Source organism: Pelodiscus sinensis, chromosome 17 (genome assembly GCF_049634645.1).
Source record: "Pelodiscus sinensis isolate JC-2024 chromosome 17, ASM4963464v1, whole genome shotgun sequence".
Classification (NCBI taxonomy): domain Eukaryota; kingdom Metazoa; phylum Chordata; order Testudines; family Trionychidae; genus Pelodiscus; species Pelodiscus sinensis.
The window spans coordinates 27,771,860-27,787,494 of NC_134727.1; the positions used below are offsets into that span (position 1 = coordinate 27,771,860).

Sequence of the window (15,635 nt, forward strand, 5' to 3'; positions counted from 1 at the left end):
AAAAATAACCCACCTGACCATTTTTCTAATTTGTTATTTTTACATTCCTACTGTAAAAAAAATTAAGTGATCCTGTGCAAGGTGACATGAATTGAAAACCTGACTCCTTTACTAAACCGGGTTGAGATGAATAGTAGCAAAGGTGCTGGTAAGTGCAAATAGCTTGTCACATTATACAAGGCCTATTTAATGAGAGAGTATTCTACACAGGGTGAATCCACAAGAATGGCAAAAACAGTTGTTTTGAGACTCAAAAAATAGTTTGCAATGCGCTGTTCAATCCTAAATAGAAAACAAATAGCATATTCCAATAAAAATGAATAGTTTAACATGAAAATATTAAAGAACTGATCAAATTATGAAGACAGAAGCTATATTCTCCCCATTTATTTTAAAAACATTATTCAAAATATTATGAGATACAAGTCCAAATATGATAAAAATTACTGCAAGAAAACAGTTCTGGCATATTGTTTATGCTTCACTTTCTTATGGTTATTCAAAAGAAAGCATGTAACTAAGAATTCAGAAGTTGAACTATTTCACTAATATCATGCCATCACAACTCTTCTCATGCTAACATCTGTAAAGCTTTGACTATTTTCAAAACAGTACATTATCACTTGAATACCAAGTCTTAATTGTAGTTCTATTTCACCATTATTTACATATTTATCATCTCTGAAAAATAAATCAAACAATATACAAAAATTGAAACTATGAAATTGTATATTTTACAACTCGTGGAAAAACAATTAGTTGAACTGCATAGAGCAAGGTTAAAAAAAATTCAGCATACCAATAACTTGCTGTACACCTAATTCACGTGTAAAAATTGACAGAATTAAAGGATGCAATGTTGTTCAGAGACCATGACTATCCAGATGCTTTTAATTTCTACCCCACCTGCCAATGAGTTAGGATAATGTAAAAAATTAATTACTTTCATTCCCAGACCTAACATGTTTGTAGTCAAGAAGAAACCACACAATTGCATACCACAACTGCCTTAACATTTAGGGGAAGTTTTTGTTGCATTTACCTGCTAGATATATTTTATAAATTATACTATGAAGCTTATTTTTAGTTCACTAAATCTTTAAAAGATAATGAAGTTTCCATAAGTGTAGTTATAGTAAATCTTGGGCAATCAAGAAGCAGCAATATTTTCACACAAACCTGTGATATTTCAAATTTAAAGCATAACTTGAAATCAAGTCATCCTTGCTACATAAGTATTTTAAAATACTTTATGGAGAAAAGCATCTAGAGAAGAGTATCAGTATAAAGTTTGACTCATTAGTAGCCTAGCATAAGAGCCTAAGTTAGCCAAAAGATAGCTAGATGAAATTTTTGCAGCACTGTGCCAGTTATATATTATTCAAAAAAAATTCCAAAAATAATTCCAAAAAAAGTAAAACAGGATTTATGAGCCATATAACTGATTTGCAGAAAAGGACCATTGATCTGATTCAGTTATCGCAGACTCAATTTATTAGATCTAAAATGTTTTATCCCATATTTTTATATTAGCTATGTTGGCACTGCTCTAGCCAGAAGGAACGGAAGCACAAAATGAAACACAAGAAAAAAGTGAAATAAACTGATTAAATCTAGTTCCTGTACATGTGATTTGAAACTTAACTGTTGACTAAGAATTAAAATGCTAATACTACATGCCTTGTATCTTACAAGAGCTTCTATCTCAAACCTATCCAGGCAAGAGATCTCGCATTTCAACACAAATTCTTTATAGCAGACTCTGCACATTTTATATAAAGTCAGGCAAAGAAAATGACTAATACATCAAATTGCTGCTTTTAAAAAATGTAATCATTTGTTATCTTCAGTGAAGGCATTGCTTCATTAACATTTTGATCTAAACGATGATATTCCACTGTTCTGGAGCAAAGACCATCACGCCACCTTCGGCTCTGGACCAACAAGAAGATCTGGAAGCAAACACAATTTTGATACAGATGAAATTACAACATGATGCAAATGTTTCACTTTTTGTCTAAGGTAAGAGCTACGTTTGCAATCACACAGCAATATCCAGAGCTACCAACAGGACAGTTGCTAAAATTCACAATGCTAGCAACCTGTACTCTTGAAGTATTCCCCCCCACTCTCAATCCACTTGTTACTAACCCAGGTCTTGCCCACACCAAGAACTTCTCCCACAATTTGTTTTGCCATTATGGAGCTTCACCTGTGTTAAAGCATCAATATTAATAGCATACAAGCTTTCAGAAGTGAAACAACTGCTGGAATTTCAGTGCTAGAGTATTTTCTGTTGCTACACTCCAGCAATGAATGAGCATGCAATGGTAACCCAAGCAAAGTCTGCAGATTCTAAGCATCAAGCTGTAGCCATGAGAATTGTGAAGACAGAAATCCCCTGATCAGACAACCAAGATAAAAAGTTCCTTAGTTCAAGTGCTATTTTCAAAAAAGTGTCAGGGGCATTTTTAAAAATTGTATCCATATTCAATTATTTTTGGCAAATAATGTGTTATAAATTACCCATGTTAGTTTCAGAGCCAATAAAACTTAGGGCTAAATAATTAAAATTTAGTAAAGGGATAAAGAAAAAGAGCAAAGGAGAAGAAATAAATCTAAACTTCTTGGATCATTACATTAAGAAAATAGCTCACATTTTATGTTTAACTTGTGTGTCATGTTATATGATTTGTAGATTCTGAATTAAGACAGCTCTTATTAGACTGGAGAAAAATATTTCAGTGGAAGTGTGATTTTATCATCAATTATCTATAGTCAGAAATACCTTTTTTTGCAGTTCTAACAACTAATACAACATGTTAATTATCAAGTTGTGATAGTGCAAGGGTTAAATCCTAGGCATATCTACAGTTCAAAATGGTCTCAATTGTAAGCATTACCAATATATCTCTGAAACAGTCCCGCTTTACTAAAGATTAAGTTTTCCTTAAATTGCGGTATATAATCCCGTGCAGACCCAAAATTAGTTCAATCAATCACCTTCATTCAAAATTCCCTTGATCTTATTTCTAGAAATCATGTATTCCATCACAGCATATTACTCAACTGATTCCTGGTGTTATCATTTAATTGATTTTTACCCAACCTAAAATACTTGTACTGTATTTCTAAGTGAGCTTTCTTCTTTGTACGGATATTAATGACCTGCATATTAAGGTCACAAAACAGAATACTGTTTGTAAATGTACTTAGACCATTAGCACAACCAAGTAGTTTTTATAAAAAAGTTTTTCCATGTTTCAAAGCCAATTCTTGAAATATTAAAGAGGAATTTTGTGTCTTCCTTTCAGGATATACGTACCTTTCTCTTATTATGATATGTGATATAAACTACAGCTACTAAGAAGGCAATAATAACCAAGTGGAAAAAGAAATGGGTGTCTTCTTCTTCCAATTCTGAGACAGAGTCCTTTATCTTGGCATCAAGAGATTTCACATGCTCACTGTAGCTGTCAAAGGTATCAGTCTCCTCATCTTCTCGCAAATCCAGGTCTGTATTATATCTAGAATTGGATGTCATCTCATAATGGCCATAGTCATCCTGTCCATCAGATTCCATAGTTTCTTTTGCTGTTGGTGGTGAACTATTCGATATATCTTTGAAGTCTGTTAGGAGACCCTCTTCCTCAATTTTAGTATCTTCAGAAGCATCCACCTCCACTTGTGAAATGGGGCTAACAGATGTGGAATGAGCTGTAACAGATAAGGCTGACTCATCCTTCTCAGTCGCTGGTCCGCGTGTGACAATATTATTGGCCTTAAGAGTTGTTGAGAGCATTTCTTTTTTTGTTGAAGTTACTGAATTGGGCAGATTGACTGCTGGAATATGAGATGTATTTAGCACTGCACTGTCATTTTTAGAAGCATCTGCAGTAGTTAGGGAAAAGAAGAAAAGACATTTATTCTGTTTGTTGTTCTTTAGATTTGCATACAAACATTACTCTCTAAATCTCTTGATTTAATTTACAAGGAATTCTTACTTCAATGGACTACACCCACTTTGGAGAGCAGCAATATTATGCATTTTTAAGCCAGTGTATACAATCCTGCCAGTTCACAACTGAGAATAATGGAACAGGGACCATAAAATGTGATACACTAGTATGTTAAATCATTTAGTGACTTGAAATATAAGTTATGGTTACTATGCATTGTTTTACAAAGGTAAAAGATCTCATTATAGAGTTGACAATTCTTGCAATATATAAACCATCAGATTTAAATAAACATCACCCTAAAAATGTTATATTTTCAAATACTACATTCATGCCTCTTCTGAAAAAAATTCTAATTTATTTATTTGGATGGAGATAATCTGGCAGATAAACTTTCCCAATCTGCCATAGAAGTCACAACTGTTGGCAAATTAGATGTAGATGCATTTACAAATTCATGCTGGACCAATGTTCCCTCTAACTTTTTCCATCCATGAGCAGAATAAATTTTGTTATGTGCATCAAGACATGTGCAGATGTGTACCACCAATAGAAACGCATGATGCCAGCTTTGGGCGCTCTGCTTATCAGGTGGCTGGCATTTGAATCTCTTCTGGGTAGTTGCCCAAGTGCACTCAGAGTTTACAGGGAATGCTGCTTTGGACTGGTATTTAGAAAAGTTCTCAATATTAAATCACTTTTTAAAACAAATTTCAAATATTTATTCCCAACAGAACTAAAACCAAATCAATGTCAGAAATCCCTTTTCACCTCTAAAGTGAGAAACTGATTTAGTTTCAATAAGTCATGTTAAGAGATTCACGTGAACCAAGAGAAACCAGGAACTTGAATGCTCAGCCTGACACTATCTGCAGATCAAACTATTCTTTCCACAAGTGCAAATTACTGAAACCAGCATTAACCATTGAATGTCTTTATTTTCAGTTTGTCTCATGATACTGAAGGGAATATGGACAGTAACAAAATGACCTCCCCAGGTGTGGCAAAATCCCTCATTGGGAACCAGTCACATCCCAAGGGTGCAGGATCAGGGAAGTCCAACCTGTAGCATGCACCATGCACGTCATTCTAGTGGAGAATTGGAAGTACTCAGAAGTGAGTGATATTGCAGAACAGTCCATCCAGGAGAACAAAATACTATGACATTATCTCTGTAAGACTGGGACAATTTTGCAGTGTGTTGCATAAAAACAGGATAAGAATAAAAAGACAAAGCGGGGTCCTGGATTGTACAGAAAATGCAAAAATTGGGGATCGTAATGGTTACTCAGTTAACCAGCTAACTCAGGGTGGGGAACTTCAGGCCCAGGGGCTGGATGAGGCCCCTCAATTGCCTGAATCCAGCCCCCAAGGCAGACTTCCCTCCCCCCCGCCCCCCTGCACTGGAGAGCCTGTGCTGGTGCTCGCTCCAGTCCCCTGCTCGCTCCAGTCCCCTTCTCCCTCTCTCCCTCTCCCCCTCTGCGCCACTGCAGGGCTGGAGCACAGAAAATCTACTAGGCTGGGCCTCCTAGGCTCTAGTGTGGGAGAAGAATGTAGGGAGCGTTGTTCTCCTTCTCAGTTGGGTGCCACATCGGTGAGGATTTGTTTTTGGTTTTGTTTGTTTCTCACTTGTGTGTGGCCCCCTACTGATTTTTCTGTGGTTCAGTTGCCCCCAACCCAAAAAAAGTTCCCCACCCCGGGCTAACTGATAAGCAGCCACAGTTAACAGCAACACCATTCTCCCACATCCCATGTGCTCTGCATTTAAAACTTGGACCAGCAGGCTGGCTCAGTCCTAGCCCACAGGTACGAGTTTTAAATGAAGAGCATGCAGGGGAGCCACCTGCCACCCCGCACTGCTGCCCCTGTATCCCTAACAGAAACTCCTATTTTCTTCCCTAATGAAAAAAGCTCATAGGGACTAATAGGCCAAAATAATCAAAGTTCTCAAAACTCTGAAGGATCAGACCCTAAAACTGCTCATATGTTTACGGCACTTTATCTCTAACAAAAAAAACCCCAAAACATTCAGAGAATGCTTAAAAAGTCACATTACGCACTGCAGTTTGAAAAAGAATTTGGCATGTGAAAATTACATAGGAATGTACATTTTAAAACTATCATCATTTACGATTATTAATAATTCATTAATAGCTCCCAATTAGTTCTTTGGCATGTTGGAAAATGAAGAACTTTGGCATCCAAAACATCTAGTAATGAATCAGAGACAACCAGCCATTTTTGTCCAATTACTTATCAATAAAGCATTATATGGATGCTAAATGAATCAAGTTGCTCAGACTCATGTACATTTATAAAGGACTAAAGCTGAACAAACTATTCCTTGTTTAAATGGCAAATTTTTCCAACATGAAATAGGCTTTAACAGACTGTAAAAACAGGAAAACCTCAACTAACCCCAGTTGAGCTAGACATCATGGAGCCTTCCAGCAACTAAAATAAAGGAAAGTCACAAATAATCTAGTCTTCATTACAGAGGTACCATTTATCAAATAAAAATAAACTCTTTAACTACCACCTTCACTAATAGCGATAGAATTTTACATAATTTTAGATTTTTTTTTGTTTTTACTTGCAGAAAAAATACTTGGTACGTGATGCCAAGATAAACAATCTCCATGTCTAAAGCTACAGTTCTGCCAGGAAATCCATCAGTGCCTTCTTTCTGTTAGCCTCAAAATCATTCACGTAAGACATGACTGTCCATACAGAAAATCTTTCATATTCAGTGTCATCAGTTACAGTGCCAGCTATCATTAATACACGTAAAATGCTTGAACATAGACTTACCAGGAAGAAGTCTTATAAATTTTAATCTTCTCTGTCCATACACAGCCAATAAACAAAGTCTCCCAAATTGTTCCATCAGAATGGATGATTCATTCAACCAAGACATATACCATATAAATTTACAATAAGACCAAATGGTTGAGTTATTGGGACATTCACAGAGGTCACACGCTCAGATGAAGTCTGAACTCAGTATAGCCAGTGAAATTAAACTTTTTGTAAAGAGAAAAATACTGGTAAGTACTAAACATTTAATGGAGTGTTATATGAGGAAAACGGGAAAGATAAAACTGTGCTTATTGTGCAAGGCATTTCCTTTTAGATTTTTTTGCATATCCTTTTAAAGGATATACAAAAGAGGCACCATCAACTTGAAATCTAGTCAATAAAAACAAAAAGAATTCTTCCTTCTCTTTAGAACAAATATTGCAACCTTATGCAATATCTTTGGGTATTTTGTTTAAGTATCACTAACTCCAAAAGGACAGCTCTTGACACACCTTCACCAGGAACTAAAAACAGTGCGTGGAGGGATTTAAAGTGAATCACTTTGGCAGGTTATAAACACTGCCAGAGTACCACCACCCCTTCACAAGTCAACAGGAAAATCTTTTAATGTAAATATCTGGGTTTAAACTGATTCAGTAACTTCTGAGCCACTAAACAGACAAGAATTTCTAACCAATGCAAGCCCTGATCCTTGCAGAAGAGCTGGAAAGAGTTTGGCCTATCATAGCCTCATATGACTGAGCAGTGACCTCTGGTAAGCTTTTAGAACACATGTAGGAACTTTTATTGTTTTGAATATGTTTTCTTTTTAATTCTTTTAACCTTAAGAATAAACATTTTTACTTACAAAGAGCAAGATACCTTTTTCACCGCCTTTAGAAAATAAAGTATTAGTATTGACCTTTACATGGACAGCGGGTTTGTATACTTTTTGGTGTTGCCCCATTAGCCACGCCCCCTGGCCCGTTAGCCATGTCCCCGACCTCCATTAGCCACACCCTTGACACCCCCCCATTAGCCACGCCTCTGGAGGTAACACGCTCGGGGCAAGATGAACACATGACCAGAAGTAAAAGGTGTCATGTCACCCCTCTCGAAGGGCTTTTCCCACCATCCTCCTACCAAGAGAGATTAGTTTGGCCCCCCACCAAACACAGGTCTCCACCCAAGTCACAAGATTGCTGGGAGCCAGAAACATCAAGTAGGTATCTTTGAGGGACAACAGAGGAGGTATTCATGTGCAGTTACTCAAAAATGAGATACTCTTGAATCCCCCTACTATTTTTGAGAAGGTCTGTTTCCTATTTTTAAGTACCTTTCTCTGACCCTTGTGGTTTCTTTCATGCAAAGAAGGGGGGGAACTGACTATACACAAATGTTGGACACAGTAAAATGGAAAAAAGCTCATTAATTACTTTCAACTGCAATGTTACACTACATGTGACAATAGTATACAAAAAAATCAGAAAGAAATGTACTGCTAACGATGTCTCTCTAAGGGTGCATCTACACTGCACCTGTAGGTCAAAATAAATACACAATTTGAGCTATGCAAATTGAATATCTTATTTTGATATAATTTCAAAATAAAGCGCTATTCTGAAAAGTCCCTTAACCATTGTGGAACAAGAGTTACGGGGTTGCCAAAATAGTGCAACCATAATTTCAATTTCAAAATAACAGGAGTGTTTAAAGACACAGAATAGCTACTTCTGGTATCCCAAAATAGGACCGCTGTCTAGGTATAGCCTAAGGCTGTGTCTACACTGGCCGTGAGTATTTGCACAAGAACACTGATGTTCTACTGTATGAAATCAGTGCTTCTTGCGCAAATACTCTGACGCTCCTGCTCAGGGATAAGTCCTCTTGCGCAACTCTATTATAGTCCTAGCCTTCACAGCCTCCTCTGGCAAGGAGTTCCACAGGTTGACTACACACTGTGTGAAGAAGAACTTTCTTTTATTAGTTTTAAACCTGCTACCCATTAATTTCATTTGGTGACTTCTAGTTCTTCTATTTAGGGAACTAATAAATAACTTTTCTTTATAAGCCCTCTCCACACCACTCATGATTTTATATACCTCTATCATATCCCCCCTCAGTCTCCTCTTTTCTAAACTGAAAAGTCCCAGTCGCTTTAACCTCTCATCTGGGACCCGTTCCAAACCCCTAATCATTTTAGTTGCCCTTTTCTGAACCCTTTCCAAGGCCAAAATATCTTTGAGGTGAGGAGACCACATCTGTATACAGTATTCAAGATGTGAGCGCACCATAGTTTTATACAGGGCAGTAAGATATTCTGGGTCTTATTTTCTGTCCCTTTCTTAATAATTCCTAGCATCCTATTTGCCTTTTTAACCACCGCTGCACACTGTGTGGAAGTTTTCAGAGAACTGTCCACGATAACTCCAAGATCTCTTTCCTGATTTTTCATAGCCAAATTAGCCCCCCATCATACTGTACGTATAGTTGGGGTTATTTTTCCCAATGTGCATTACTTTACACTTATCCACATTAAATTTCATTTGTCATTTTGTTGCCCAATCACTCAGTTTGGTAAGATCTTCTTGGAGTCCCTCACAGTCTGCTTCTGTCTTGACTTTAAAAAAAAAAAAAAAAGAACAAGTCAAAATCACTTAGAAAAGTTAGGTGCCTACAAGTCACCAGGGACTGATTAAATGCATCCTAGAATACTCAAGGAGCTGATAGAGGAGGTATCTGAGCCTCTGGCTATCATCTTTGGAAAATAATGGGAGACAGGAGAGATTCCAGAAGACTGGAAAAGGGCATATATAGTGCCAATTTATAAAAAGGGAAATAAGAACAACCCAGGAAACTACAGACCAGTTAGTTTAACTTCTGTGCCAGGGAAGATAATGAAGCAAGTAATTAAAGAAATCATCTGTAAACACTTGGAATGTGGCAAGGTGATAGGGAACAGGCAGCATGGATTTGTAAAGAACAAATCATGTCAAACCAATCTGATAACTTTCCTTAATAGGATAACGAGTCTTGTGGATAAGGGAGAAGCGGTGGATGTGGTATACCTAGACTTTAGTAAGGCGTTTGATACAGTCTCGCATGATATTCTTATCAATAAACTAGGTAAATACAACTAAGATGGGGCTACTACAATGTGGGTGCATAACTGGCTGGATTACTGTACTCAGAGAGTAGTTATTAATGGTTCACAATCCTACTGGAAAGGCATAACAAGTGAGGTTCTGCAGGGGTCTGTTTTGGGACCGGCTCTCTTCAATATCTTCATCAATGATTTAGATATTGGTATAGAAAGTAAGCTTATTAAGTTTGCAGATGATACCAAGGTGGGAGGGGTTGCGACTAATCTGGAGGATAGGGTAATAATTCAAAATGACCTAGACAAATTGGAGAAATGGTCTTAGGTAAACAGGATGAAGTTTAATAAAGACAAATGCAAAGTTCTCCACTTAGGAAGGAACAATCAGTTTCATACATACAGAATGGGAAGCAACGGTCTGGGAAGGAGTATGGCAGAAAGGGATCTAGGGGTTATAGTGGACCACAAGTTGAATATGAGTCAGCAGTGTGTTGCTGTTGCAAAGAAAGCAAACATGATTCTGGGATGCACTAACAGGTGTGTTGTGAGCAAGACACGAGAAGTCATTCTTCCGCTCTACTCTGTGCTGGTTAGGCCTCAGTTGGAGTATTGTGTCCAGTTCTGGGCACCGCATTTCAAGAAAGATGTGGAGAAATTGGAGAGGGTACAGAGAAGAGCAACAAGAATGATTAAAGGTCTAGAGAACATGACCTATGAGGGAAGACTGAAGGAATTGGGTTTGTTTAGTTTGGAAAAGAGAAGATTGAAGGGGGACATGATAGCCATTTTCAGATATCTAAAAGGGTGTCATAAGGAGTAGGGAGAAAACTTGTTCATCTTGGCCTCTGAGGATAGAACAAAAAGCAATGGGCTTAAACTGCAGGAAGGAAGGTTTAGGTTGGACATTAGGAAAAAGTTCCTAACCGTTAGGGTGGTCAAACACTGGAATAAATTGCCCAGGGAGACTGTGGAATCTCCATCTCTGGAGATATTTAAGAGTAGGTTAGATAAATGTCTATCAGGGATGGTCTAGACAATATTTGGTCCTGCCATGAGGGCAGGGGGCTTGACTCGATGACCTCTCAAGGTCCCTTCCAGTCCTAGTATTCTATGATTCTATGACTCACTTGCTGACTCTTTGGAGAGACCAATACAAAGGTGGACCTCACTGCAGCGACAGAAAAAACCATCACATGCTCTGGGAAAACACAGATTGTGACAAGGGCACAAGACGACAAAGAATCATAGAATTCTAGAATTGGAAGGGACCTCAAGAAGTCAAGTCCAGTCTCTTGCCCTCTTGGCAAGACCAAGCACCATCTAGATCAGGGCTGGGCAAAACATGGCCCAAAAGCCGGATTCAGCCTGCAAAGCTACCAGATCCGGCCCCCAGACCACCCTGCCAGGCTCTCAGGCACACAGCTGCCGTGGGTTTAAAGTGCAGTCAGGCAAGACTCTGCTCTGGAGGAAGGGGGAGGCTTCATGCAATCTCCCTGTCCCCAGCCCAATTCTCCGCTTCTATTGGCCAGAAACAGCCAGACAACTGGAATTGACCCAGCCTGTCTCTCCCCCTCCAGTAGCTGAGACCCACATTGGAGGAAACAGCCTGCAGCTCTAAGTGACCTGGGGCTTCAGAAGGCAGGGAGCCCAGCCTGCCTTTGGGGGTGCTGCAGGCCAGGAGATATTTAGGTAAGTGCCTCCCAGCCAGAGCCTACCCCTCCCACATCTCAACTCCCTCCTCCAAATTCATCCAAACTTTCTGCACCTTCCCCCCCCTCCTCCCCAGGTCATAACTCCCTCCACCTTATACTCCCTCCTGCACCTCTCCTCAGGCCAGAATCCTCTCCTGCACTCAGACACCCTCCCAGGCCCTGCACTACAATCCCCTGACCGAGGTCACAACCCCCTCCTTCACCTAAACTCCCTCTCAGACCTCACATCATCTCCTGCTCCTCCATCCCTTACCCGTGCATCTTTCTGTACCCTGCTTCCATCCTAAACCCCACACTCACCTTCACAGAAAATTGCAGCCCTTGACCACTTTCCAAAATCTTGGCGTGGCCCCCAACCAAAAATTATTGCCCACCCCTGATCTAGATCATCCCTGACCGCTCTCTAACCTGCTATTAAATATCTCCAATGTTGGAGAGTCCACTGGCTCCCTAGGCAATTTATTCCAGTGCTTAGTCACCCTGAGTTAGGAAGTTTTTCCTAATGTCCAACCTAAACCTCCCTTGCTGCAATTTAAATCTATTGTTTCTTGTCCTATCATCAACAGACATAAGGGAGGTGCTTCCGCAGGAGCTCCCACCTCCCCATTTCTACCTGTGTTGCTGCCTCAGTATCAGCCAGCTCCTGCCTACCACCTCAGCCTCGGCTACACGGTCAGCTGTGTGTGACCGTGTATATTAACTGATGAGCCCAGAGTCATCAGTTAACTGAGTACATGGTTACACTTTCATATTCCTAGTTGCACTTCAGGAATTGGTTCAGTGATCTACCTACTATATATTTGCATTTCTCTGTGAGTCGGTTAGTTCAAGAACTCCTCCTCCATGGTAAGAGCTAGAATCACCAAATTCAGTGTACAGCTTTCTCTTAACTTAAAGCAAGGTAAAGGTTTGGTTCTACCAAGAAGATGGAATGTGCCTGGAATGGGATTACGTCTCAGAAAGCCATACAGAAAAGAGACAATCATCGGCAGTGAAAGAGGCTGGATGGCACACTCCCAAACCCATGGGGGATTTCTCAGCCCTGAGCCTCTCACACCCCAAGAAGCGTAAGGTTGGGAGGGGAGGGCTGAAGCTCTCCCCTCCCCAATTCCTACAGGAACATTGCTGGCCGTTTTTCTTCATCAGGGAGTGAGGAAAAAGTGCAGAGTTTACTGCATTCTTCACTGGCTGGGGAACACACAGAAAAGATGAACCTACACCTGCCACAGGTCTTTAAGGGAATGGCCAGTTAGATTAACATGTTGACTAACAGGTTTTTCTGTGTGGAGATGTCTGACAGCTGATTTGTGGGCATTAATAATTTGGCAAAGTGACTGAGCAGTTTGTTCAATATACTGGCCAAACTAACTGGCCATTCCCTTAAAGACCTGAAAACATGTGTCTGTCTTCAAAGAGATTTTAATACCTGATTGCAGTGGGAGACTTTAGAACTTGTATTTTTGCTTAAATTCAACAAGTTGCGAATGAGCCTTAATAAAGATGCTAATGACCTTACACATTACAAAGACAGCCTCCCCACCTTTTGACATTCATAGTAACTCCAGATTAGCCAATTATTGACTTACAATAAGCTAGTTCCTTCTTCCTTGTTTCTTCCTCACCCCCACCTTCTGTTCTAGTAGCTGATTTGTTAGTTTATAATTTGTTTACTTTCTTCATTGTATTCCTTTCTTATATATGGTTATGCCCAGGGCTCGCCGAACCGCGGCGAGCCCTGCTCGCCAGCCACGCTGTCCGGTGATCTGCACATGTGCAGATCGTTCTGCGTATGCACAGATTGCCCGAAGCCAGCTCTTCCAGGTTGCAATCTACTCGCCACAGGTGAGTAGATTGTATTATTTGTCGAGTCCTGGTCATGCCAATTCACTTTCAGAATATGATCTGAAGAAGTGGGTCTGCCCCATTAAAGGTCATCACCTAATAAACTATCTTGTTAGTCTTTGAAGTGCTACATAATTTTTTCCCTTTTGTTTCAGACAGTATGCCAAACATACTGTGAAAAAATGTTAAATCTGCCCTAAAAGTAGGTATGGGGGATTCCCATCATAAAGCCCTCTATCTCTAGAAGGAAAACAGCAACAGGAATCCTCCCGATTTCAACGGGACAATATCAGCAGGTAGTATTCACACAGCTTCCTGGGTTCTTTGCCACTCACGTGGCTACCGGAAAAGGGCACCTACGGCAGATTGCCAAACGTCGGCATTCAGAAACGCTACATTAAAGCCCTGGCTTAGCGGAAGGAAGGAGGGAAATGCAGAACTGGCTTCGCACGGGACGTGGGGGAGAAACTCCTCATGAAGACACAGTGGAGGGAGACAAATGGAGACGTGTCTCCTCGCCTTAAACACTTTTCCGTTAACAGAAAAGGCGCCCACTCAACCCCTGCCCCCCAAACCTGACACGTCCCCCTCAACCCCTGCCCCCCCCCAAATCTGACAGGTCCCCCGCTTCACCTCGAGCCCTTCTCTGACTTCTACTCAGGTGACTTCCCAAGGTCCCATTTACCCACCACAGCCCTCCCAGGCGCCTGCTTCTGGCCCTCTCACCTCCGACCCCAGCGCCCCCCCCCGCCAGGTTTCCCCCTTCACACTATCCCCCGCCCTCCCAGCCCAGGCAGCGCCTTCCCCAGGCTGCTCTCTTCCGCGGGCTGAGCCAGCGCTCACCATCGTCCAACTGGGTGCAGGCCGACAGGGCCAGGCTCACGAGCAGCAGCAGGAGGGCGAAGGCCCAGTCCGACGGAGACGCCTCTCTCACTGCGCCCCGTCTCCGTTCCCTGGTAGCAGCCATCTTTGCAGGCGCGGAGGTGATGGGGGTTCGCAAAAATGACGTGGCGAGGCTCCGCCTGTTCGTTGCTAGGATGTGAGGTTCCGCCGCGATGACGTATGCCCCAGACGCTCGCTACGCATGCCCGGCGCACGCGGAGTAGACTCCTCCTCACGCCTTCGTGTGAAGGGGCGGGAAGACTCCGCCACGGCAGCTGGACCACGAGTGCGCATGTGTCAGACAGGGCAGTACGCGGCGCTGATTGGACCGTTCTTAGGTGGCGCGCGCGGCCCGCCTGTGAGGGAGTTTGCGTCGGGGTAGGCGCTCCGGCCGCCGCTCCGAGAGGGCTGTAGCAGCCGTCTGGGAGCTGGTCCTGGGCTTCGCCTCAGGATCCTGGCGCTCCGTGCATCTTAGTGCTGCCCCGACAGAGTTGTGCCTTTCCGAGGTTGTAAGTGTCCGCTCTCCCCTCCCCGTCCACGCTGCCAGCTGGCCTGTGGGGCTGCTCCCTTCCCGTTCTCACCGGTGTGACGGTATCTTTCAAAGGGAAAGGGGACAGCACGTGGGCCGGGGCTCAGTATTCTCGCCTCTCCCCCCCCCCCGGGCATTGTGCCCAGTGTAGGGCTGGCCCAGGTCAGTAATACTCCTCCCCCCCCCCCCCCCACACACACACTCTCCTGCACTCCGCTGATCCAGTTAGCAAAAGCAAACAAGACAAATGCCAAAAAAATAAGGGTGGATAGGACGGGGCTTAAAAAGGGGCTGTCCCAGCCCAGCTGGACAGAGGGAGCGTCCTCATGCTTGTAGCTCACAGGCTGCAGGGGTAGACTTGGGGGGAGCAAGGAGAGATTCATGCAGCCTGTTGCCCTTCCCTTGCCAATAAGGGCTGAGCTGCAGGAAGGAGAGGTCACCTGAGCACAAAGTTACGCATACGGGTATGCTAAGTCACTGCAGGACTGAGGCCCTAATTTTACATTGCACCTTTTACAACCCTCATCTCGCCAATGCTAGGGATAGATTTGCAGAGTAAAAAAAATCAGCAGACAGCTGAGGCACTGTAATCAAAGGACAGCACAGCTGTTTTAATCTAAAAGGTTCCTGTGCAGGTTTTTGAAGTGATCCCTCCACACAAACAGAAGAAGGAACTGGAGAGAGTGAAGAGAAACACAGGCTATGTTGAGAAACAGAAGCAAGCCCCCGAAGCTTTATAAAACAAAACAACTTTATATTGAGTCTACACATACTGAAAGCAAATTCACTACTTTCCCCTTGAACTAAGCAAG

General features: G+C 41.8%; 1 protein-coding gene across 1 annotated transcript; it reads right to left on the reverse strand.

Annotated features, from left to right (window-relative positions):
* Window positions 1-372: 372 nt before the first annotated feature.
* On the reverse strand, window positions 373-14,470 carry C17H5orf15 (chromosome 17 C5orf15 homolog). The gene is made up of 3 exons (XM_006116068.4): window positions 14,256-14,470; window positions 3,326-3,891; window positions 373-1,952 (listed from the first exon to the last, which is right to left on the reverse strand). Exons 1-3 carry the CDS (start codon window positions 14,377-14,379, stop codon window positions 1,821-1,823), a joined length of 822 nt encoding a protein of 273 aa, XP_006116130.2. The 5' UTR covers window positions 14,380-14,470; the 3' UTR covers window positions 373-1,820.
* Window positions 14,471-15,635: the final 1,165 nt, after the last annotated feature.

Excerpts from the sequence above, each read along its gene's own strand:
- C17H5orf15 (XM_006116068.4), bottom strand. The coding sequence starts at position 14,379 with ATGGCTGCTACCAGGGAACGGAGACGGGGCGCAGTGAGAGAGGCGTCT. Across the intron at positions 3,892-14,255 it reads CTGCACCCAGTTGGACGATG|ATGCTTCTAAAAATGACAGT; the intron begins GTGAGCGCTGGC and ends TAACTACTGCAG. Across the intron at positions 1,953-3,325 it reads CATATCATAATAAGAGAAAG|ATCTTCTTGTTGGTCCAGAG; the intron begins GTACGTATATCC and ends GTTTGCTTCCAG.